The 24,960-nt window shown below is 41.1% G+C and overlaps 1 protein-coding gene across 3 annotated transcripts in view; it reads left to right on the top strand.

Annotated features, from left to right (window-relative positions):
• Positions 1–24,960, top strand: part of PLCB1 (phospholipase C beta 1) — a 400,307-nt gene that overhangs the window by 368,965 nt on the left and 6,382 nt on the right. The window contains exon 32 of one of the 3 annotated variants that reach the window (XM_057423417.1): positions 10,022–10,086. The exons of the other annotated variants lie outside the window; for them this stretch is intronic. Within the exon in view, the coding sequence (XP_057279400.1) occupies positions 10,022–10,060 (39 nt within the window). The 3' untranslated portion in view covers positions 10,061–10,086. The remainder of the gene's footprint in view (positions 1–10,021; positions 10,087–24,960) is intronic. 3 annotated transcript variants of the gene reach the window in all.

Here is a 24,960-nt window from a genome sequence, read left to right as displayed (position 1 = left end):
CTGATTCTTACAGATCTCAGCTGAATGGCAGATGTCTGAATCACTGCAGCAGACATTTCCTGCGGTATTACAGGATTCTAGCACTAATTCATGAAGTTGGATCTCTGCAGAGGCTGTTGTTACAGATTCATATTCAGAGCAGAACTTAAAACTCATCAAAGCCAATAGTTTTAGGTGCATACTTCCACAGAAGCACTTCTTTATAGCACTGTTAACAGAAACCAAAGGGAACAATAATTCCCTAATAATGTTAGAGGCGTTTGGAGCAAATGAAATTGTTTCCAAACCAGGCAAAAATGAGCAGATGTTCAGGATGTCAGACAACATCTGTAACACCTGGAGACAGAAGATGGGGAACATTTCTGATCCCACTTGTGTGGGTGTATTCTCAACCGGTCCCCAGAATCTATGAATTCTGTGGGTTTAGATAATGCTATTTACAAACCAATTGAGCTTAACTTTTTCTTTTAATTGAGAAAGTTAACTAGAAACTCTCCTTGAAAATGAGGTTTCTCCCCTGACATTCTGTAAATAAATAAGTTATGTCAGAAAACAAGATGAGGATAAACGAAGGACTGTTCAAAGCTGTCAAAGAACAGGAACTGTTGAGTCCTCTAAGCAACAAAGCGCATTTCATCATTGACATATCAACACATGCATTCATATTTATATTCATATTATCATTATTAATTTGATTGCATTCTTTTAATAAGAAAAAGTGCTGTTACAGTTCCTAATTACTTGTGCATTTCATCAGTGGTTTGTGCTGTTGGGCAGCCTCAAAACTGACCTCAGCTGAGGCAGCTCCTCAGAGCTCTGGGAACACTGACAGCCTTTCTCCTGGCAGAGCTCAGATATTACCCACTGTGTATTTATAAGAGTATCAGCACTTTTTTGGATTGCTGGGCACGTTCAGCTATGCTGAAGGGTACCAAAACGTTGCTGTTTGGTCAGACTTCACAGGCAATGTATAGGCTCTCATTCTTTGATCACTTCATCTGTGTGCTGAGTCAGCTGTATCCAACACAGGCCCCAGCTTTCTGCCCAACCTTTCCCACATTTGGCTGAGTGACATAAGTAACCCCCAACTCTCTTCTTTATTTGCGGTCCTCTCTGTTAATTCCAATTGGCAGCAGATTACGTTATTGCACTTCATTAATTTGAGCTACAGCAGCAAGCAGATACAGAATTTGCCCAGCCATGCCTGCGTGGATGGCATAATCTCTAGGAGAGAAAAGAAGAATTGCTAGTGATACTGTGTGCTTCAAGCTACACCAATTTAAGTTATCCATAAATTTGAACTGAAGCTAGAGCCTGAGTAAACTTGAAATACAAGAGTGCTTTAGCCTCTCTATATTTTTGCACATAGAGTAGGACTCCATCTCCTTGAGTGTTCATGAATTTGCAGTAGTTCAGTATAGGAACAGAGACCCTAAAATGGTCAGTTCTGCACAGGCCTCTCACACAAAGACAGTCCCTGCCCCAGCTGCTTCCTGAACAGACGAATTGTATAAATATTCGAGCAAGCATTAAATCCTTGTATTATGAAAGACAACTTGAAGTACTTCTTTCTTATTAAAACTAGTGAATATACATTCCACATGATTATTACATTAATTATACAGCTGTTATATTTTTGCATGTGATTAATATCTCCAAGCACTGTTAAAAGAAAAATAATCCAAGAAATGAAGAAGACACAGACTTGGGTAGCTGTTTAAGTAAGTATTTTGGGGGTGTCAAAGAAAATGCTAGTAACAAAGTTGGAGACTTTTCAAATCCACTTTCTTCTGAAGTTACAGATTTTGAGGCCTGGCTTTATAAAGCATTGAGATTCTTTTTGTTTGCCCTTAAAGTTTTGCAAGACTCAATGCAACATTCTAAAACACAGTGGTTGCCTTGCATCAGTCATCCCAGTCTATTTAGCCCGATGACTAAAGAGTTCTTCCACTTATTTCTGGTTTGGGAGTTTTACCTGCACATTTGGGACAGTTTGGGTCTGGATTTTCTTACACTGGTTTCTGGCTGTTACTGTGCTAGGTAAGCATCACTGTGGCTTTGAGAATTAAGAATCCTCCCGAGTGATACTTGTTTCATAATGTTTACTGGTTGGAATTTAAACCTTACAATTATCCCCATATACGATGCTCAGGCAACTGCTTATCTGGGCATGTAAATAAAAGCTGTAGAGGAGGCTTTAAAGGAGATCCATCTGTCTCCCCAGGGTTGTGCTGGACTTGGTGCAAATAAAGATGCATTTGCTGGCACCTGAGTTGCCAAAGCTCTGAAAACAGGCTTGTTCTGCAGTCTGCAGGCCTGCTTCCTCAAGGGTTTTTACCTTTGTACGTCACCTTTGACATCATATCCTCAGTTCAGTTTCTTGCTGGAAATGCAGTTCAGGCTGCTGTGATTGATTTGATTGCTCTGAGATGTGCCTAAGCAGGTTTTAGCCTTTTGCAGTGGGAATGAGGCAAAGATTTTATAGAAGAAAACAAAGTTGATTCACTAATAAGCAGAAGTAGCGCATACTCTTCCTGTAAGTGTGTCTTCTTTCAGTTTATGATGTCAAAAGAGATAGGGATTGTGCTGTCCTTCTCCTTAATCTCTGGAAGCCCGGTATGATGATGGAGCCCAGTGGGTACTGCTTTCCTGGTAACTTCAGTCCAGTTAGAGGCTCAGATCCCACAAACACGAATTCTCAGAAGCAATGGACTGAAAGCATTGGGTGGAATCTTCCTTAATTCAGGGCCACTCCAGTATCTATTTTATTTAGTCGTTCCCATGCTTGTGTGCTTTCCTGACTTCACTGTGTTCCAGAATGGAAGAATTGCCCTGTATCTACCCAGCACAGTCAGTTGAAAATATTTTTGTATAGACCTGACAAGAACTATGGGTGGGTAAGGGCAAACCCAGATGCCACCTGCAGATATCCCCTTGGCACACAACTTGAGTATTATTCTCTTCAAGGCCGGAAAGTGCTGGAATTGAGACAGAGAGGCTGGGTGGTCCTCAAATTCAGTGTGCCAAGAAAGTGTTCCAGCCTTCTGTGCTTTTGGTTCCTCAGGCTGGAGGAACCCACAGCGAAGCCACTCTGCACTTGGTAATGTTGAGAAGGCAAATCTCAGTGTCTCCTGCTTTTCCCTCATCACCTGACCTCGTGTTGGTCGTTTTGTCATTGCTTACAGTAGCTGTTTCTATGAACCTCACAATTAGGTGGTAAGTCTAGACATAGTCCACTGTCTGAGTCAATAACACATGGGCTCATAGCTAATTTTTCAGGGTTATATGCTGTTCGGAACAGGAAATCCATGATTTTAATTAGCATTAAATAGGAAATAGTCTGCTGTGAATTGATCTTAAGCAGGTACTGCTGTAGTAAATTAGCTCAAAATAAGCAGGATTTTCCATTGAGCAAATTGATATTAAGGCATCTTGAGTTTATTAGCAGTAGCTGCGTTATCGTCTGAGGCTAACTTTGGCTTCAGAAAAGAATGAAGCTGAAAAATCTGTTCTTAGACACAAATGAGCTTATCGTAGAGTATGGAGCCCTGGGGCTGAAGGGGCTTCCCCCATGTAGTCATTTGAAGAACTAATTGGCTTATGGACTGCATCGTACAAAATAAATGCAACTAATAGCAATTTGTAATAAAAGCACATTTTTGTTTGTTTATTTCACAGTCATTTAGTGTTTAATGACATTTTGGGAAATGACATTCTCTTGATGTGCTGTTTGTGTAAAAGATGCTTTTATCCGATACTTGATTAGGAAAAGGATTTGGATTTTCAAACATTCTTAGGAAATAAATCTTCTCATACTGCAGGGAAAGCTGTGCCATCTGCTATATTGAACAGAGAAGGACCTAAAATTGCCGAAGTTATTATGCTAGCTCTGTAGGACAAGGCTATGCTATTGCTTTCAAATTCTAATAGTATTAACATTTGAACTAATAACAGAGATTTCACACAATTTTGCAGATGGGAGAGTTGAGACCTTTAGCAATGAACTGACTTACAGAAAGTTGCAAAGGAAGTCAGTCTTGTCAGATAAGATGACTAACGTGTTTTATTTGTATGAGGCATTGAATCAATGAGACATCCATTTGCCTGATGCTTATCTTAATTCCACTGGCATTTGCTGGTAATAATTTCAGAGATGTTACTGGTATCACTTTGAACATGAACTGCTGTGATTTAGAATGACATTTTGGGATAGGAGAAGGATTTTCTTTAATTTGCCATCATCTTGCAAATTTGAGTATCAGTTATGGAAAAGCAATTTCTGGTTCACCATCAAGATCAGAGGATTGGGTCCTTTACATCCCCTGAAGATAATTTACTTACAAAATCCATGTGTTAACACTTTACACTTTAAAACAACCAAATAATGCAGTACACTTGCTAAATTGTAGCAACAATTTTGTTTCACTGAAAAGCTTTTGGGCTTCACTTTGACCTGTTTATAAGGACAGACGGAAGACTGAGCCATTGCTGAATACTGCTTCAGGCTGTGTTCTCACAGAGATAACTGGGTTAGCTGATGCTTAACTTGCATTAGACAAGTAGTTCCAGACTGGGGTACTATATACCTTATTGTAATACTGTGCATTGTGTGGACAGAAAGCTGGTTTTAAGATGGAGCTAAGCTGCTTTCTCTAATTTTATGGTTCACCTCAGAGAACAGAGGTCCTTCTCAGTCCTTGTACGTTCTTACATGTGAACGTATATATACATTTTTGTAACTTGGATTTTACAGGATGAGTGAGAATTCAGCACTGCTTAACATGAAATATTGAGGTACTTAATCTGTGCCAAAAGATATTTCCATGTGTGACCTAGACAGACTTTATGAGAGGAAAAGTGTCCTCAGCAATGTAGGTTCTTGCATAAAGTCTTTGACAGCTTTAGACTCTCCTGTGATACAACAGGTTTAGTGAACACTTGCTTGTTTTCTGTATAGGAGCCTTGGTACTCAGACAAGAATCCAGCTATGCAGTAACAGAACCATTGCAGGAAGGCTAAACAGGCTTCATGATCATGTAAGAAAGAAGTTAGTAGTTCCTCTGTTCTTGCCTAGGATGAGAAATAGGAGTGCATAGGAAGGCTATTCTTGCTGCAGTTGGATTGTGTATGTGTAAAGGTGGAATTGCATAGCAATGGGTTTCATTCACGTTGGTGTTAAGCACTGATGTTCTCTGGTGTGCAGCACAATTAATCTGAATTGGTTTTACAGTTTTGCTGAGTGAGATCAAAGCCAGGACCATTCTCTTCCTCCTGCATTTCTTCCTCCATCTGTCCACTTCACAGTCTGAGCTCAATCAACAGGGAAGCCTACATGTGCATTGTCTTTGTGACAGGGATGTCGAGGATCTTTTCTGATCCAAGGAAGGTGTTAATATAACAACATTTCACGCCTTTCAAAGTATTTCAAAACAGGGTGCTACCTTAAATGTTTACTGTACTGTTTCTGTGTTGCCATGAGCTAGATTTTGTCCTGAGTGTCTGTGCAACCTTGCTGTAGATGACACGCATGGGAAAGCATGGCCTCTATCCTTTCTTTTCCTTTTTGTGCTTGGTTTTACAATTCTGTTTGTAGATACCTCTTTAAAGAACACTCTTATGTGAGACTCATCCGGCACGTTATTTTGAAGGTGAGCTCTACAACACACAAAACAGCTGGAAACATTCCCAAAAGGAGCTATGGCTTAGTGATTTAGGCCAGAGCATCTTCCATAAAGGCCAAGAATCTTCTCCTTGTTCTATTGATTAAATAATGGACAGTATATGTTGTTTTCTAGATGGCTTGGGGTTTTGCCTCAGTTTAGTGGCCAGAGAGCACTGCTTGCTTTTAGCTGGCCAAAACTTCAGCAGAAATATGTCCTCTCAGTTTCCACCAGTGAAGAGGAATCCTTTAACTAGCTGAAGCCTTGGTAAGAGCAGTATAGAACAGAAAGAGGAGAAGGAGGTAGGCACGAGTGTTTCATGTCTACAAATCTTAAGTCACTTAGGTTGCACCATTGCTTAACACTTTTCCAGTTCTCCTCAAACTGCTCTTTCAAATCTTTTCTTCTTTCTTTAACATGGTCATTTTGTGCTATGTGTGCCAAAGGCAGAGCCAACAGCAACACATGTAAGTTGCTAAATAACTCGAGAGATGTGAATTATTAAAAGAACTAAATGATGTGCTGTAGGCAGCTCTTGTGGATAAGCAGTATTCCCTTTTTCTTTCCCCCAGTACAATACACTTTCCTTCATTGTATTTTTAAGGGTTCCTAAAGGATAATTGTAAAGAATAGTTATATTAAGAACATTTGATTAGAAGTGTGAGGTCAACACAATTTACTGTAGTGAATGACAAGATTCTGTGCCCCATATCTATGCACTAGCAAGAATATAAATCTGGACTGTTTGCAGCAGTCGTTCTTCATAGTAACATCACAATAAATGAGAACACAACAGAGTTTTTCATGACAGCTTAGAAACCAGACACAGAAAGTGAAGCCTTGTTTGCCCTTTGCACAAGTGAGGGCACATTCAGGATCCTCAGATAAACCAGAATGTATTCAACTTCAATATTTTAAAAGCTTAGACTTGCACTGGATTGATTTCTGGGCTGTCCAGAAAACCGCTGGGAAACCAGCACGAGGTAGATAGTGACTTTGAACAGCAGATAGTGTTTTAACACTTCCCCCTGTCATTAGTGTTCTTCTGCAGTCTAGTTCCCATGTGTGTCTTCTCTAACATGTTGTCTCAGCACTAATAAAAGCAATCAGTATTTGGCTGCTTAGTTATGATTTGGGAAATTATACATGTTTTCTGTGTTGTGTTATCTATGCATTAGAGATTTCACAAAGAGCTTAATGCAGTGTTTGTACATACAACAAGATACTTCTCACATTAAATCAAGAAGTTGCTTGAAGCTGATTTTGAAGACCAGGTAATTGTGACAGGATAGAAAAGAGCTTGAAATTTGGTGTTTGTTTTAATCCCTGTGTTTCTCTCTCTCATGCTGCAAGACAGTGCCTGGAGCTCCCAAACTAGTGAGCACCCCTGTGGTAAATATGTGTGCTTAACATGTAATATATGTCTGCTACACTTGTGTCATTTGGATCAGAGTATCCTAATGATGCAAGTGCACAGACTATATTGTTAAAAGCTTTATAAACAATACAGGGTTTGAGTGGTGTTGCCCTGCTTACAGCTGAGTAGTTGTATCTCCTAACCTTATTATTTCCTATCACTGTGGAATTCATGCTATCCAGATATCTCTGTTACTTTCAGTGGACTGTGTTTTGATAAATAACCAAAGGGAAAATCCTCACTTGGATTAAGTAGATTATTTATTTTTTTGTTACCATTTTTGGGTGCTGCTTTCTCTTTTAATGTTTACTTGTTTTGAGCCTGATGTTCATCCTCCAGGTAGGTAAAATCTGCCTACTGGCAAATGGGTGCCTACTCTGCACACCCAAATCCTGGCGTGTGAGCACAAGCCAACACATACCTGCAGTCACCTGCATGCAAAGTAGACACACATTTGCACAAACCCAGATGTGTCTTTAACTGGGAGGCTGGCTAAAACCAGTGCCAAAAGTAAGGAAAAGTAATAACGTTGCATAAACTAAGGAATTTAGCAAGAGGATGCTTTGTAGTATTTTGCAAGACTGGTTTTAAGGGAATTTCTAATCAAATCTTAACTTGCCTTCAGTAGTTACATGGCTCATTGAAGCAACTAGGCCAACATGCACAGTAACAAACTGTTTGTGTGCTGCAAACATACATGTAATTTTGTTAAAATCTCCAGTTTTAAGGAAGACGCTTTACCTGATTTGTCTGTCAGTGGGAGCACAAAACCAGTGGAGTCTATAGATCAAAGGGATGTAAAAATGAAGTGCATCAGAAGTCATAAGGCACTATGCAAAACAAAGTAGCTTTCTTAACTCACTTTACATTTCACCTTCTTGCTGCTACATTTTTTCTGCTACAAACTGTCACCTTCTGCTTCCTCAGCTAATATTTTAGCTTTATTTTGCATGTCAAAATGGTGCAAGCTACCACAATCACTGGCACCCATTTCCTGACCATCGTACACCCAATGTGTATCTTACAACACCATGTGTGTCAGTGTTAATGCAGTAGCTTTACAGCCCACTGCTACCAAAGTGAGAAAGAGTTCAAGGAGAAAATGAAGGAAAAGGTTTCATTCATTTGTTGTAACACGATGTAAGAAGGTGGCACTAGTTCCCTTACACAGGATTTCAGTCAAATCCAGCCACGCTGTTAGCTAATTGTACTTTTTCCCTGCCATTGTGACTCAATTAGAAGGCAGTTATGAATCTGCATGAAAGTAAAATGAGGACACAGTGCTCAAACATATTGTTCTGCCTCTTCAACGACTACCAAGGAAGTGACTCAATCATTATATTCACTTTAAGAGTATGCTTTGAGAGGAAATGTTTTGTAACAAATTGTAAAAGTACTACTTCAGTTCTGAAGCTATTTTAATCTTTAAATATTAAATGAGAAACTTTATTTTGTGCTATTGTCTGTTTCTATTTCTTTTTAAAGGTTTCAGTTTTCAATTTCATTTGTAACAAACCTGACAACTAAGATAAAAACCAATTGACCTCAGTGAACTTGCATGCAATTATTCCATGACTCTCACCTAGTATCACCATATTACTTTGAATGCCATTACAGCTCTGGCTCCTGGACAGTGTAAATACAAATGTCTTGAATCCGTGGTAGAGTATAAAGTATATGATGTGGGAAATGTCAAGATTTTAGTGGCACCAACTGGACCATGAAAGAGCTGTGATTTGACTTGTACATACAGAACCAAATTCAGCTGTAAACTCATGCAGTCAATACATGAAGCAGTAAAGCACATACTTCACATGCATAAATTATGCATGTGAAGCAGTAAATCACTTAATACTGAAATAACACTTATTTAAGAGTAACCACAATAACTTAGCACAACAGAGAATGAAACATGCTGCAGCCACTTGAAAATGGCATGGCAACGTTATTTAAAGGCTTCACTTGGCATGAACCAAAAAGTCACCCATTTAATTTCAACTCCCAGCTATAATTTCATTGCCATCTTCTAGTAACTGCACAAACTAAAACAATTGGGCCCTTTTGGTTGCTGCTGGATTACCTTCAGGACTTCTCCAATCCAGATCTTAGACCTCGTCAAGAGAGTTTAACTTGAGGGTGCTCTGAGCGGTTCATGACAAAGCACAGCTACCCCAGGAATCAGCCCCGAGAAGCACGTAGCTGCCTGTAGCACACCAGGGTCTGCTTGGTAGATGGGACAGTGTGACCATCCTGCTGCTCTTTTGAACCATCAAATGGAAGTTTCAGCTCCAGAGATAAGCACCAAGTGAGGATGAAGGCGAGTGAACAGTAGTGACATCTCCAAGAGCAGCGTGTCCCACGCCTTGTCCTGCTCAGGCACTCATGCAACACTGACTCAAAGGGAATAGGCTGAATGGTGAAGGAGCAGCACCACTCCTGTAAGCACCTGGTGATGTCCTTGAAGGTTTTCCATCCAGACTGCACTGAGTTCATGGGACTAGGCATGACTGCAGTCTAAGACCTTCCTGCTGCAACGGCCAGAGGTATTTCTTCAAGCATGTACTTCAGGTGCCATGGCTGATGCTCATTTTTGCCTTCAGAGACATGCTGCTTTCCCCCTCTCAGAAAAAACTGACACTTCTTGTGATGTGTGTAAGCTGCAACTTCAACTAAACTGGATCTCCCACGTACCACAGCTCAAATACTGTCCTCTTTAAGTATGGAGTGAGAGGTTGTGATAAATAGCCTGGTTTCTCTGCCTAACGTGTACCAAGTCAAATATTAATGAGCCAGCACACAGAAGCATGAAGTAATCTTTTGTTTTTCATTGAGTGCATAGATTAAAGAGATGTTATTTTACTGTAATGCACAGAATTATGTCATTTCAGCTTAGAGTAACTGTTAATCACATCAAATTGAAATGATCCTTGGTTTTGTTTTAAAGAGCATAGAAGAACAAGAAGTAGAGGAAAAACAGAAGTAGAAATGGAATATGAGACTATAGTGAAAGTGAGTGAAACGTTCCCCTTTTTATCTAGTAATGCTAATGTTGTTTTCATTTTACATGTCAAAACTAAGTCAGGAGCATCCACAATTTACTGCCTGGTGGTTCTTCTGAAATCTTGGAGCAATTCTAGCCCTGATTATTATCTGCTAGCTGCATAACATATGCTGCCACTGACCATTACATCCCTTTTATAACCGTAAAAGCAATTTGTGGCTTCTTCAAACCATACCCCACCCCATTGTCTCCCTGCCTGTTTTATTTATTGCTGCTTTTGCCCCACCTCAGTGCAGCGGTCAGGGGCTGTGTGTAACAGCATGATTATACAAAGCTTTCTTTCCACAGCCCTTGGGGTCATCAGAATATCCTCTGTTCTCTGCTCACAGTAGCTGCAGTACTCCCAGATCAGACAACCAGGCACTATGAAATGTCTCTCTGAAGAGGTAAAGAAGATTGATGCAGGGGGAGGATACAGGGGTAGGAGTTGAGAGCATCTCAATGTAGAGGTATGAGAGGCGGAAAGGTGGGGAAGGTAGGAATTCCAGGTACCTCTGAAGATTAAGATGAGCAAGCAGATAAAATAAGGATTTGTCATTTGGAACACCAGAGTATGGGATAAAGAAAGGCTTAACCAGGGCACCAGAATGGGAGGAAAAACTGGGGGACAAAGAGAAAGAATTTATGAATGTGAACCCAGTAAAACAGGGTTAGTGAAGCCTAAAGGGAAAGATTTAAAGGTAAGAGAGTGAAGTTTATAGGGAGGAAGAAGGGAATAGACAAGAACTGGGGAAAGGCAGGCAAAGCCTGGAAGAAAAATGAAAGCAGACTGAAATAAAAGAGGGGGTTTTGTTGCTTTATGGAAGGGCTGATGATTAGAACATGCTGATAGAATGAAGTATTATTTCAGAGGTTATCTCTGCTATCAGGAGACGTGATTATGTATAAGCAAACATCCTGGAACCTCCTGTAAATATAGTCATGCCAGGAGGTCTTGAGCTTTCACTGTCAAGGAGGTAGCAATAAGCCACACACCTTTCTCACTGAATCAGTGAATCCTGCTTGCTTTGTGTTTTAATTTACTATTTCACCTTCTGCTTTCTTCCGGAATGCTTTGATATGCTTTGCTTGTCTCTGAGGAGAGAACCGCCATGGCTTCTCAGTGAGGATGGTATCTGGTAACAAATCCTGCCTTTCTGCAGTTACCGGGATGCAGAGGATTTTCATTAACTGCCAGGCAGGCAGAGTTTGCTTTTCAGTGTCCTCGGGTTCAACTCACACACATGTGCAGGAGTAGAAGGAGCCTTCCCAAGAGAGCTGCAGTTCCTCCTTGCTACAGAATGTCTTTCTGTGGCTTTTCACCACTCCACACAAGGTGTTAGTAGCTGTTCTGTAATACACAGGCCTTCCTAAAACTGATTTGAATATGTCCCTACTTATTGCAGTGGGGGTTGGACTAGATGGCCTTTGAAGGTCCCTTCCAACCCAAACTATTCTATGATTCTAATGACAGCCAAGGCTCAGTTCTGGGGACTACTCCCCTTCCAGTCAGCAGCAATGCACCTTCAGCAGTGGTGAAGGCACATGCTGGCTGTGAGTGTGGTTCGTTCTGCTTCCTGGCCAGCATCACCATGGTTGGTTCCTTGGGCTTTCCCCAGGGTTGTTTTATCAGCCTGTATCAGGTTTTCTGTTTGGTTGTTCAATACTTCTTGTGTACTTCTATGGACGTACTGGCAAGAAAGAAGGAACCAACTCTGTATGTTTACCTGTGCCTTGCACAACACAGATTGACTTCTATACTGAAAGGCTAAGTAAGTTTGATCTATGAAGTGTGACTATAACTTGATTTGTCAGGCTTTTTCACTGTGAATCACCTGTCTTCCGCCCACATGGACACCAACATATTCTTCATGTATCTATACATATCATTGCATGCTTATGGTTTATTTAAATGTTTTTATTGTTCCAAACTAAGTGATCATTTACTCAAACACTTGTTAAAATAACACAGTTCTTAATATTATTTAGTTCTCTCATTGTGGTAAGGTTAGAGATTAAAACTGCTAGGGGAGGCCTTGATTTTATAAATGCTGTTTTCCTCTTGAACACAGGCAAGGCAACTAAAAGTGTACATTTCCTGAGCAAAGTAGGTGTGACAAAAGAAAGGATAAATATGTTGGCACCTTGACAGGATTCAAAAGAGTGACTTGCTGAAGATGGCAAAATTGAACTGGCAATTGCTTGCTAGGGAACTGGGATTTCTTTGTTGTTTAAGTGCCACGAGAATATTGATTTCTCTTCCTGAGAGATGTTCTGTCTTCCTTCCCTGAAAAGCAGGATTAGACCTGAGCTGCCTTGAAACAACTCAGGGAACATCTGAAAGATCAGAAGTACTTGTTCTAACGCTGCTCTCATCATACATCACTTACATTTCAAACAGTATGCAGCCAATGTCATATCACCTGCCTGGGGCAAATTAAAGACTTCTTGGGAGAATGGTGCAGACCTGGGCAAATCCAATTGCTCCTGCACTGATAGAAGGAAATCAGACTTCAGAGAAGAGCCTCCCATGGCAGGTATCATGTAACCACTTACGACACCACTGGAGTTAGTCTTTCCCTTGCTTTCTCCTGCTCTCAGGACTTTGCCCTAATAGGCTGTGTAAAGTGAATGGTATTAGAAGAAGCTATGGGTGGTGGCCATTCAGTGTGCCCTCCCTGGGAAACAAAATGGATTAGCACTGAGTATGCAGGGATCTCGAAAGTGGGGTGAAGGAATCCACTGCCCTGAGGTTTACCTCACTCCAAAACAAATAGGAGAATGATGAGAGACAACTTCTTTTTCTTCCCTTTCTGCCCTAAGCTCTCACTGCTGCATCCACAGGACAAGACACTTTGAGTGCTCTGAAGTACCTAGATATGAGGAGAGCAGGCTGTGTAAAAGGAGTATCTCAACTCACCCTCCTGTGTAAGAAACCCTGGCTTTAGGCTGAACAAAGCTAATGACCTTAGAGAACATTTCTGTGCAGGAGAGGCATATAATCCTTCTAAGCCATGATAAGAGCTGTGCAAAAAGCTACCTAAATCTTCATTCAGAAACTGCCTGAATCCACTGGTGACTGATTATTAGTCATCATCTAAATCTTCCATTTAGTTAACTGTTCTGTTTGTCAACAGCAGAAAGCTGACATAAAATTCTTGAGACAAAAAAAGAGAATGTAGACTTACAAGCCTGCTCTGAACATGCAGCTAGTTTTATTCCATGCAGAATGGCTTTCCCACTAGGACATTTTGGCTGGGTAGGGGTGGCTCATAAGAGCTCTAAAAAGTAGGACCTAAAAGCTGCTGCTGCACTTTCCTTATCCTTGAAGCAGTGTCTCAAAGGAACACATAAGTGCATGGTGGAGTTGTTCAGTGAGGCTTCAGCCATATACAGGTGCTGTGTGAATCAAGCTGGCGTTTTACTTAAGCCTGGAATGTTGTAACTCTTGATAGCTGTTCTCCACAACCAGAATTCTGCACAGTGCGATGTCAGCCTCCTTGTTTAATTACTGAGTGGCCTGTGGGAATGATACTGCATGTGGTAGCTCACATTCTGACAGCTTTATTTTCACAAAGTAGGTGTTAATGCCTGAATAAAACATACAACTGGAGCTCTCAGGGCAAATTAATTCACAACCTGCTGATGCTAAAGGTTAGTATGTCTAGAAACTATGAGTGTATGCATTAGCTTATCTGTGGTCTTGAGATTATTTATATTAGTATATTTAGAAGTGTCTGTCTGGATCAGTTTTATTGTGGGGTGTTATATAGGTCAGTGAGATCTCAGGGTAGAATTTCCACACTTAAAATGCTCCCACCTGCTGAAAATTCTGCAGGTTCAGTTTTCAAAGCAGAGATTCGTGGTAGGATTGATGGCCTTGGTGGCAATTAAATCCTTCCCTGTTCTTTTAGTAATAGACCTTCTACCACATAGCTTGGGTGCTGCTCAAGTTAAGGTGTGATAGATTATATGAGCCTGTAATGCTAAGTAGCATGGAAATTGTAGAAGCTCCTTGGAACGATAAGTCACTGTCAGCCTTTTCCTCAGGGTATTGTTGTAATTCCGAGCAGGAGCTCATGCTCTGCATGGCACATAATGGAACAAATTCTGCAGTAGTTTCTCCCCAGTTCCATGTCAGTGTTAGCAACTCCTCTTGGCCCAGAGTACCCTTCATCCCCATTTGTATTCAGACACCACTGCAGGTCCCACTTGAAAATGCCAATTGATTGGAAATTAATCCCATTTTTAAGTTATTACTCAGCTATTTTATTTTTTAAGTGATTTTTTAAGACTGGGGTTTATTTCTTGTAATATCAGCTGCACTTTAATGGTTGTGACTCCCTTGCAAGCAGATTTAGTTGAGGGATATAAACCATGTTTGAGGATTTTACATCCTCTCTGTTGGCTGCTGCAGTATAGTGTGAAAAAGCAATAAGCCTGCCCACAGGTCCAGGCCTTTTATATGCAGTAGGGGTGTCTTTTCCCATCCAATCACCAGTAAAGCAGAGAGTACATATTGTAAATAGGAGCGTTGCCTGCTACAAAGCTCCAGTACTCTGCTCTATCTAAAAGTTTTCTGTTCAAGTAACTTCACCAACCCATCTTGCTGGTGTGAGCATCTGTTGTAGGTGCCCACCGTGACAACATCCATTGTCATATCCAATTCTGTCATTGCCCAGAGGCTTTCAGCAGGCCTCTCTCCTGCAATATGCTGGAGATCAGAAAAAAAATGAAGATCTTTGATAAATACCTCACCAGAGACCTTCTTTGTACCTGTCTTCCCTGAACAAACTCTCTTTTGTATGAATATTACGGGAACATGAGTTTTTATACAAAATCTCTGTTTATGCCATTGAAGTCATTATTTTGATCTCCTTAAAAACCAGGTGCCTTCCCCTTTCCCCCTTTTTGTGTTTGCATCCATGAGGGCACAGGACTGTCACAAGAGGATTACTCAGGATTCAGCCTCGCTTCCCTCTTACAACCATTCATTAATACTAGGAAGAGCACTTTTTAAATAAACATGCATATAATAATGTGGTTTTTTATAAGAGCAGGATGCTGACATTAGGAAATCTCATAGGCTAGGCTGAATGTTCAAGGGGATATCTTTGTGCACAGAAGCATAAACTGCAAGTGTCTGAGGATAAAACGAGCTGCATCACACAGAAAGCTGACTGCCTTTTCTTATTTAAAAGTATGAGTAAGCACAGGATACAGGATACAGGACACAAAGGTGGAACAGCTCTGTAACTGCTGGTGTAGCACGCAGAGAACACTGACAGAGCTACTTTAAAGCAGCATCACTCTCAGGTATGATTACCCCCGTCAGGCACCCATTTCAACACACAATATTTCAGTTGCTTTCTTTCCTATTTCCTGTGGCAGAAGGGCAGCATTCCCGAGATCTGTTTGAATCAGCTGAATGTTATCTTTGACTTCTTATTCGTGCTGCAGGCATAGAGAGTTTGGGGAAAAAACCCTATGAACTAATGGCTGCACTGAGGACAGTGGCTGCAGCAGCAGCTCTGACTGATGTGACAGCATGTGCCACGCACCTCTGACAAGGTGCCACCATCAACCAGCTCTAATGGTACAAATGCCAAATCGTAGTTGCAGTGTCTCAGTGACACAAGAGATGATCAGACAAGAGAAATTCAGTTGTCCTAAGGTCTGTTCTGCCCAGTGAGACTCAAAAGAGTGGGTTAAAGACTTCTTTGAGAGCCTTGAGCTATAACAGAAGGGAGAAACTAAAAATGGGCTCTTCTGATGTATAGACCAGATGTTCCTCTGCAACCAGCCTCCTCTAACTTCCAAAACAGTAACTAAACTATTTCAATTTCCCATCCACATTTACATTGTATTTGTAAATGATGCTGTTGCAGAGTCTCTTGATCTGTTCTTCAGGTTAGCTATGTTGCTCTCCTTCCCTTTGCATTAATCACTGGAGTTTTGTTCATGCTGTTTGATCAGAAAATGAAGGCACTGAAAGTGGAGATGAAACATGTGGGTAATGGTTTGTGGCTTTGGTAGTCTGTGTTAACGTGTGACAAGACAGAATAGTAAACTGAGAAAGAGTTCTCCTGTGAATTCAGTGCCCCCATTATCTCTCCTCCTTTATCCGAAGGGCTGAGGAAACCTTTCTTGTTAGCCAAGGCAGCTTGGTGCTTCGGCTTAATTTTCATTGCATAATTTTAAATACAGATCCTGCCTACAGTGCTGCAATTAATGGATAGCCTAAAGACTTATTATTTCAAACTAATTGATGTGTAAGAGAGTTTAAATAACATGAGTGGTAAGAAATTCTTAGGAATAACTTCTGTAACTAACTCAGAATAATCCTTTTACTGTTATATAGAGTAGAAGGTGACTTACCACCATGAAATGTAATGCCTGTTTGTATTCCTATAGTCCTAAATACATTTCCATAAGATGGAGAACAGATGACATTTTATAGTCACAATAAGCTTACTAGTCATATAATCTTATTAATAATTATATTCACTTCTGATACGTGTCTGCCATCAGTTGGAATAGTCCCAAAATTCAAGATACATTTCTGTTATCCTCAACAAGCATGTGCTTTAAACAGAGCTTTAAACCAAGCAACCAATGTTTGTAAGTATTCTTCTGCTTCCTCAAATAACTTGATCACTTATGAAAGGCCTTTATTTTTCTAGTGTTCATTAAACTTATCTTAGTTAGATTTTTATCAGAATTGGCATCAGAGAACACACTGTAAAGTTGTAAGACCTCTCAAGAATTCTTTAATGCTTTTGGAAGATGTCAAGTACCGAAGTAATAATAAACCCTGATAGAGCATTAAAAAGATAAGTTCTTATCATGGAGAAGAGGTTCTGTTCTGCTGCCAATTGTTTTCCCCCCTTAAATAAGGTTTTGCACGGTACAAAACTTTTGCAAGATAGAGGCTACCAATAGTGATACACAGAAATGAAATCAGATTAAAAACAAATTGAAGCTCTAAGGAGATCATGTTATACATTCTGATGGCATGCCTCTCAGTGGAAAGAAAAGCAAAGGATTTAGGGAAGTTCCATGAGATTCATCTCTGTTCAGGCTTGACCCTCTGGTGAACTAGACTTTGGTGAACTGTATTGACTTCAGAAGGAGAGAAGCCAAGGACCACATCCAGCACACACTGATGTCAACAGAAAAGTTCAGTCTTCCTGTGGTAGGCTTGAGAACTGGATGAGGCCCCAGTGTGACCCACTGAGATCAGTGAAGAAGGGAGGTACCAAAGGAACTGATTTTCTATGTAGTTTTAAGTGGTAGTATCTCTTATGTTCCTGTCTCCGCTGCCTTCTAGGGAATTTGTATATCCCTTTTCCTGGCAACAGGAAAGTCTGGCCACAAAATTCGACTGTATTCTTAGCAATATCATTAAAATAGGATTTTAAGATGTTCAAATACACAGCAAGATGAAAAGCATACCATAGTTGCAAGCAGTATGACACACACATTTCCTGTCACTGTAGCTCACTGAATGTATCCCACTAGACTTGAGAAGAGCTGACCTCAAACCTGTGCTGGCTGGTCAGGCTACAGCATGATCAGGGTGGTAGTCCTTCACCTACAATAAGCAGTAAGAGGGCAAAACACCTTCAGTGGTTTCCCTTCTTCGTGGAGCTCAGGTGCTCAGAAGAAACCGAGGTCAGGTTGTACACAAAGAGAGAAAGGTGGGCAGGTCTGGATGCAAGAATGGCATCTCGGAATTTGTAATCTCAACCTGTCTGTTGAAGCAGGCTGGGATTTTAAGCAGCAGCCTGGTCCTGTTTCCTAGACTTTCATGCTTTGCAGTTTCCTTAAATTGCTAAGACAAGACAGTTGGGACCTCTAAAATGCAGCTTTTGCACCTCTCCTTTGTGAGTCAGATTTCCTTCACATCTCTGTTGGGCAAGGAGTATGCACCTCATGCCGTTTTGTGCCAGTGACTCCTTCATTTGACCTGAGTGTTCTGTGCCTACACTTACATGGTTGCCAGTAGATCCAAAACCCATCAAAGTCAATCAGCGTCTTCTTGTGGACTTAAGTGAACTTCATGTGTGCCCTTTAACGGGCATGAGTTCAAGCACAGCAGTGGGAAGGACTTTGTCTTGTTTATCCAGCTTTATGAAGTTACCTTATATGTCAATTTTTGCATTGCAGGATGCTTGCTGAACATGACTGCAATGGAGTTTTCTCCTCACTTCATGGGCAATTAGAGAGTTGCTCGAGTTTGCAGTAGTCAGTGTTACATATGACCTTAGGAAAAATGTTTAAATAAAACCCAACTGAACTGACATATTAATCCCTTGAACTTAATCATGAGGATGGCTCCATTAACCTCCCATTGCATAGTACTGCTTAATCCAGTAATAGCTGTACAGGCAAGAAGAGGAGCATTTTTGCCTTTTAAGTTCATTGTAGTACCGGGAAGTAAAAACCCTGAGGCTGTTTTTAAGGAGGTTGAACCTCTAGGCAGTGCTGCTCTTACATTGAACTATAAAGTTTTTAGGAGTTGTAGCTAGAATTCCACAGTGATTTTGCTTCTCGAGTCCAAAAAACCCCAGAGTGTTGTGAAACATAAAGGAATGAGAAGTGGTGGATATATGGATGAAATCATAGTGGAAATAGAGAGATGGGAATATAATAGTAATATATAAGCACAGAGCAGCCATAAACAGTTTTAAGCTGTGTATCCTTAGTTAGCTATGATCCATCTCCATTTGTTCTTCATTATATAATATACATCAATATATAAATTTGAATCGAGTCCCAACTTTTTGCCAGTATTAAACTCAGCCTCAAAACTTTCTGACACTTGAAATTACACAGGCTAAGCCACTGGGAAATGGAAAATCATTTCTGGAAGATGGAAAATGAGGGACAGAAGCTCCATCTCTGCTGCTAAACTTCTGCCAGGCTCTGATTTTTGTCATTAGCTTGTTATGTTAGAAAATAATGGGTCAGTCACTACATTGGCTCGTGTTTGAGGAAAGTCAGTGCCCATCTCTGCTAATAGTAAAGAGGAAGCCAGGCTCCTGTTGTTAATGAGTTGGGAAATATTTTGGAATAGCCTTCGTTGTTACAAGGGATTACAGGACTGCAACTACTTGAAAAGATTTTCAAAGAAACTTCCAGGGCTTTGATCTTTATTCAGAGCGTGCTTGCTTTCTAGTCTAGAAACATTCATTTTTAACAGGATATTAACACAAGGGCTGACTGCTCAGTAATTTTCCAAGCAGACTTTTCAGCAAGGAGCCATCCCACAGAGGCTTTCTGATGTGAAGAGCTATAGTCAGTGCAAGGTAAACTTCAAAGTGCAGCATTAAGGCTTTATCAGTGTGATTGCTGTTTGAACTGATGACGGCTTCTAAACCTCCGTGCAGTTCTGACAATTATCGATGACATGGCAATTATAGTGAGCATGCACCTTAAGAAACAAGCCCTCTCAAGATACACAGACCTCAATGTGTGTTAGGAGCTCTTAATACTCAGGCTTGAGAGGCTGGGCTGAGTAAGAAAGGCAGAGCAGGGTGTCGCAGTAAAGGAGGTGCCAGACTTAATCATAGGATGACTGTGTTCCTTTTCCACTGAGCAGCACAGTGATGCCACTAAAGAAAGAGAAATAGATTATTTATTTCCTTTTCATTGCTATGTTTGAGGAAAAATCTCTGTGCTTGGAAGGAATTTTCTGATGGTACCTGTTACAGGTGTCCTGCCAAGAGTCAGGCACAGGTAACGCTGTAATTATCTATTAGCAAGGTGGATGTGAGAGACTGACAAGCACTTTGTTGAGCTGTATTCAGAGTTCAGCTTAGGCAAGGGTCCAAAAGCTGTGGTGTGGTTTCACCACATGTTTTTCAGATGTGAAGATAGGCTGAGGAAGTTGGGGCTGTTCAGCCTGGAGAAGAGAAGCTGCGTGGAGACCTCATAGCAGCCTTCCAGTATCTGAAGGGGGCCTATAGGGATGCTGGGGAGGGACTCTTCATTAGGGACTGTAGTGATAGGACAGGGGTAGCATGTTCAAACTTAAACAGGGGAAGTTTAGATTGGATATAAAGAAGAAATTCTTTACTGTTAGGGTTGTGAGGCACTGGAATGGGTTGCCCAGGGAAGTTGTGAATGCTCCATCCCTGGCGGTGTTCAAGTCCAGGTTGGACAGAACCTTGGGTGAGATGGTTTAGTGTGAGGTGTCCCTGCCCATGGCAGGGGGGTTGGAACTGGATGATCTTAAGGTCCTTTCCAACCCTTACTGTTCTATGACTCTATGATTCTACGTGTACTTCATCAGCTCCTGAGCCCTCACACAGGAGGCCTTCAGCACCTGAAGATTTCTTTTCCTGTCTCTCCCCTCTTTACAATATAGCCAGAATCTCTCACTCTGTGGGACAGCACCACTTTTAGACAAAGGACATCATACATAAAGTGGCCCCACAGATTCCAGGGCCCCCTGGAGACATCCTGCTCACTGCTGTGGTGCTGTGCAGCTCTCAGAGTCCCATGTCCTCCGGTCCACCGGGGATTTGAAGCATTTCTGGAATATACTGTTGCTGTATAACCTCAAGATGTCATTTTAAAGGAGTTTCCAAGGGACTGTTATGACCTCTTGAGCTGAGAATTACAACACTGCTACTCTTCCAAGGTCTGTGCTGTTGGACACTCAGCTGCTTGTTCACAGGGGGCCTTTCCATGGAAGTGGAAAAAAAATAACTTGTTAGAAGGCAGTGGATGCTTTGTGGGATTTTATGTTGTTTGTTTTGAAGACAGTATCCAAAATATGGGCAGTACTTCATAAAAGGATCAGTTAAGAAGCTCTATTTGAGCTGTGTCACTAGAGTCATTTAACATGGATCCACCCCAAGATTCTGATGATAAATGAGGCTTCAGTGGAGTTTCTGTGGATTTATTGCACTGGAACTGAGCAGATTCTCTTTTACTTGCAGTGAAGCTAACTTAGTGCAGTGATAATGAAAAAGAGCAGAATTAGCCTTAAAATGTGATACATGCTCATAAAAAAGGGTTTTTCTTCCCCATTCAAACTAGCTCAGATTATCTTTATTCATATGCATCCTGAGATGCATAGGTCATGTATTTATGGAGCCTACAAAAAACCACTTGACAGCCTAAGAAAGCATTTTATCCACAAAAGGAAACAATTACACAAAATAGTCATCAGAAAAGAAGAGCGATTCCAAGTATACAGCTTACAAGGCACAGTGCAGGGCTTTGCATGAGAATAAACTGCTGTACTGATGAAGAAGTGGGAAACAAAAGTGATTGTGAAGAAAATCCTCCCACAGCATTCAGTAAGAGCTCTCTCCTTAAAGAAGATGCAAGAGATCTGAAATTACTACTGATAATACAACTGTCAGTAAGGAATGATCACCAGTTGATGCTTTTGCTGTAAGGAGCTTCTCTAACTCAAAACTTCTCAGCAGAGGTACAGTACAGGCATATGCATATATAATACATGTGTAACCTGGGCAAAACTGATGGGCATCTCATCACTCAGATGTTGTTTTAATTAGCTCTTGGAATAGATGTTGGTTTACTATACAGAAAGAAGATACGAGTTTCTTGATGAGAGTGTTAACCCCTAGGATCCCAGGTCCCGTTGGTTTAATTGAGGTTGCAGTTAATAAAGGTGGAAACACAGACTGATGAAGTCCCTCAGGTTACAGTCTGATGCCTTGAGACAGCAGATATTAAAGAATTCATTTACATGGGGACTTGTACATTAGGGAGGCACATCAAATCACCAGATGAAACATGGAAGATAACAGGGGAAGTTGAAGGGGTAGTATATGAATACGTGAAGATAAAACAGCATACAGTTTCGAGACACTTTGGTTTGTGACATGCTTCGGGTGTTAAAGTGAGTTTTTTCACACCCATCTTGGGACAGGTTCTGAAGGACAGTATCTGGACTGAGCAACCTCTTGACATGGGAAGGCAAATGTGGCACTAGTGTATCAGTGAAAAATACAGTTACTCCTCAGCAAGCTATTCCCAAGCAAGCTATTACCAGTCTCTGGAATGAGGCCTTGCAGGGTGGGAAGATCGGGTTGGTGTGTTAGACCTTGTGTAAAGGACTAGGAGAGCTTCATTTGGGAGATAAAAGAGTGTGGGGCTGCCAGAGAGAAAGTCCTGGAATTGGTGTCCCTTGTGTTTCTCATGGTCTGAAAAGTAATGAGACTGAGATGTCCTTGTCTGGGGACAGGAATCATTAATGGGAGCTTTCCTGTCACTGTAAAGACATTCCCAGGCCAGCTGTCATTCACCTAGTGCTGTGCTGTTCCTTGTGCCATCTGTGATACTGAGTGCCCTTCAGTTTTCTTTAATGATTCCATACTTCAGCACCTTTTGAGATAAAACCTCAGCTACCTGAAAGGTTTTGTTTCCTGTTTAGCTATATTGTCCTTGAGCAGCTATGTTAAGATGTTAGCATGGTAGCATGTCTCTTTATGCACTTGCTTGCAGTCACTGGGAGAAAAAGATAGCATTTAAGTGTCCTCTGCACATGTGGAGTTGTTAACCCCTTTCCCAGGCCTGGATAAACATCTTCCCAAGAAACTGCATTTCCCAGCTGCCTTCTTTGGGCCATTCTTCTCACTGGAGGAGGCGGATATGTCTGTTATGGAAAAGTCCTGCAGGGGAGTCCTGGGTCTGCTCAAACCCATTGTCCTCACCTGAAGTCACCCTGAGTGCTTCAAAGGGTGGAGCCATGAGGTGTGAGGACAACTAAGCCATGGTTTCTCCTTTGCCTTACCAGCAGAGATCTGTTTAGTGGAAAGAATAACATGGTCCTTAATAAGAAGTCCTACTGTTTCCAATTAAACAAAAATTGCTGCCTATAAATCACTTGATCCCTGAGCTCTGTTCCTCAATTTCACTCTCCCTGTTACTGAGCCTCCATCTGCTTTTAACAATTCCTGCTACTCATATGTCTTTTAATGCCGTATCCCTCCAGAATGGCTTTCTAATTAAGTAAGCTCTAAAAATTAAAAGCATCAGAACAGCAGCTTGCTTGTTCTCTGTACCCTTAATCTGGGAGTCCTCCATGTGCTATTTTGGAAGCTAAATTGAGGTCGCTGACATTATGCATATTTGTTGTCTGATGCAGTATTAAAAGCCCCAAATCCTCTATTCAGAATTATCTTTAGGCACTTGGGTCAAACCTTTGCAGGAAGAAAAATAAGTATTTGGAGCCTTAGCAGATTTAGAGCAACAGGGGAGGAGTGAGAAAGGGGCCACAATCTCAGACCAGTATTGCTGTCGCAATACGCATTCCCTGGCCAGTGAAAAGAGTGTTGGTGGTGTTAACAAAATAAACATTCACAATGACATCTGAAAAGGAAAATGGGAGCTTTGCTCAACAGAAATAGCTTGGAGAGGTTGAAGTCCCCCTTTTGTTAGCAGCTGTGCAGGGACCAGCACTTGCCTCTTGTCAGAATACATTCTGCTGAGATTGCACAGATGAAATGAATGCAGCTGAGGTTCTCATCAGAAAAGCAAAAAGAACAGGTACTGTGTATGTGGAATTAAATATTATACTGCATGTGGGTAGTGCCACATGAATGGATGCAAAATATGGATGCAAATCAGTATCGTATTTCAACTGGTGATTGAATACAGTAACCAAATACACCCCAAAAAGTCCTTGTTTTGATATTTTGCTGCCCTCTGCCTCAAGGGGAAATAATGCAACGTAAAATTGCAGTCAGAACTCAAAAAGTGTGAAAAGCTTTTAAAAACTTAAGCATAAAGAGTTTGCTGTTGGAAATGCCAGAGATCAGTGGAGATACCGAACTGTTTCGCCTTCAGAGTGTGTATTTACCTGGATTGTTGAGCCAGGGTGTTTGGATTGTTTTTCATTCATAATTCATTGCATCATTCATGGAAAGAAACAGTGTGATCAGGGAAACAAAGTATTTATGAATAATGCAAAATAAGAAAGATTTCAGAAGAGAGATGAAAGAAACATAAAGCTCAAGAAACTGGCCTTAAAATTGTGACCGGAATGGAAAAGCTGAGGCTTAAAATAGTTTATTTGGAGTCATATCAAATTTTTGCAGTGGAAGAACTTCATCAAAACAAGCATGGCCACAGTTAATGGTTTTGATTCAATCAAATTGCATTTTGGTTGGAGTTTTTCACCAAAATGTGTAACAAGTTGTGTTTCAGACATGATTTTCTTCAAACATCTTTGCTCAGAGATTAATTCTTCAGATGCTTTTGAAATAGTGACCCTTCTGTTATTTCTGAGTTGAAAGTATATTCTACAAACCATGTGAGCTGGAACAAATCCCAGTCCATGTGGAAGTGGGTTGGGTTTGCATCAGATAACTGCCACTAGCATGGGATGTGACATCAGGAGAATGATTCTCTGAGGTCTCACTGCTGTGCAGACCAAGCATGAGGTTCCTCAAGCCCTGTGTGGAAGGAAGAGAGCGAAAAAGTGTTTGGAAAACACTTTCATTACTAACTTCCGAAATGCTACTTCTAAGGTACAAGGGGAAGGAGCAGCAGGGCTCATGTTAACAGCTTCAAAGGTGTTGCTGTGGCAGGAAGGGAGATGGGTTAAACATGTTTCCTCCACAGCCCCCCTTTCCCTTGGGCTGGCAAAGCAAGGGGGAGGAGGTCACAGGGAAGCAGTGCTGTGCATCCACCCACTGTTTTCAAGTCCTCCTGGTAACTGGTGTTGGCAACACTGTGTCACTCATGTGATGGTTTTAATCTGTTCTTGAAAGAAACGGAAGTTCATTAGATCACTTGAAAATATGCAAAAGTCTACAGGGACTTGGTCAGGATGGTCTCAAACCAGCACTTCTGCTTCT

The sequence above is a fragment of the Pezoporus wallicus genome, unplaced genomic scaffold (assembly GCF_028554395.1).
Source record: "Pezoporus wallicus isolate ANWC-B61680 ecotype Strahan unplaced genomic scaffold, APGP_CSIRO_Pwel_v1 contig_4191, whole genome shotgun sequence".
Taxonomy (NCBI): Eukaryota; Metazoa; Chordata; class Aves; order Psittaciformes; family Psittacidae; genus Pezoporus; species Pezoporus wallicus.
This window is presented reverse-complemented; position numbering and strand designations above follow the sequence as displayed.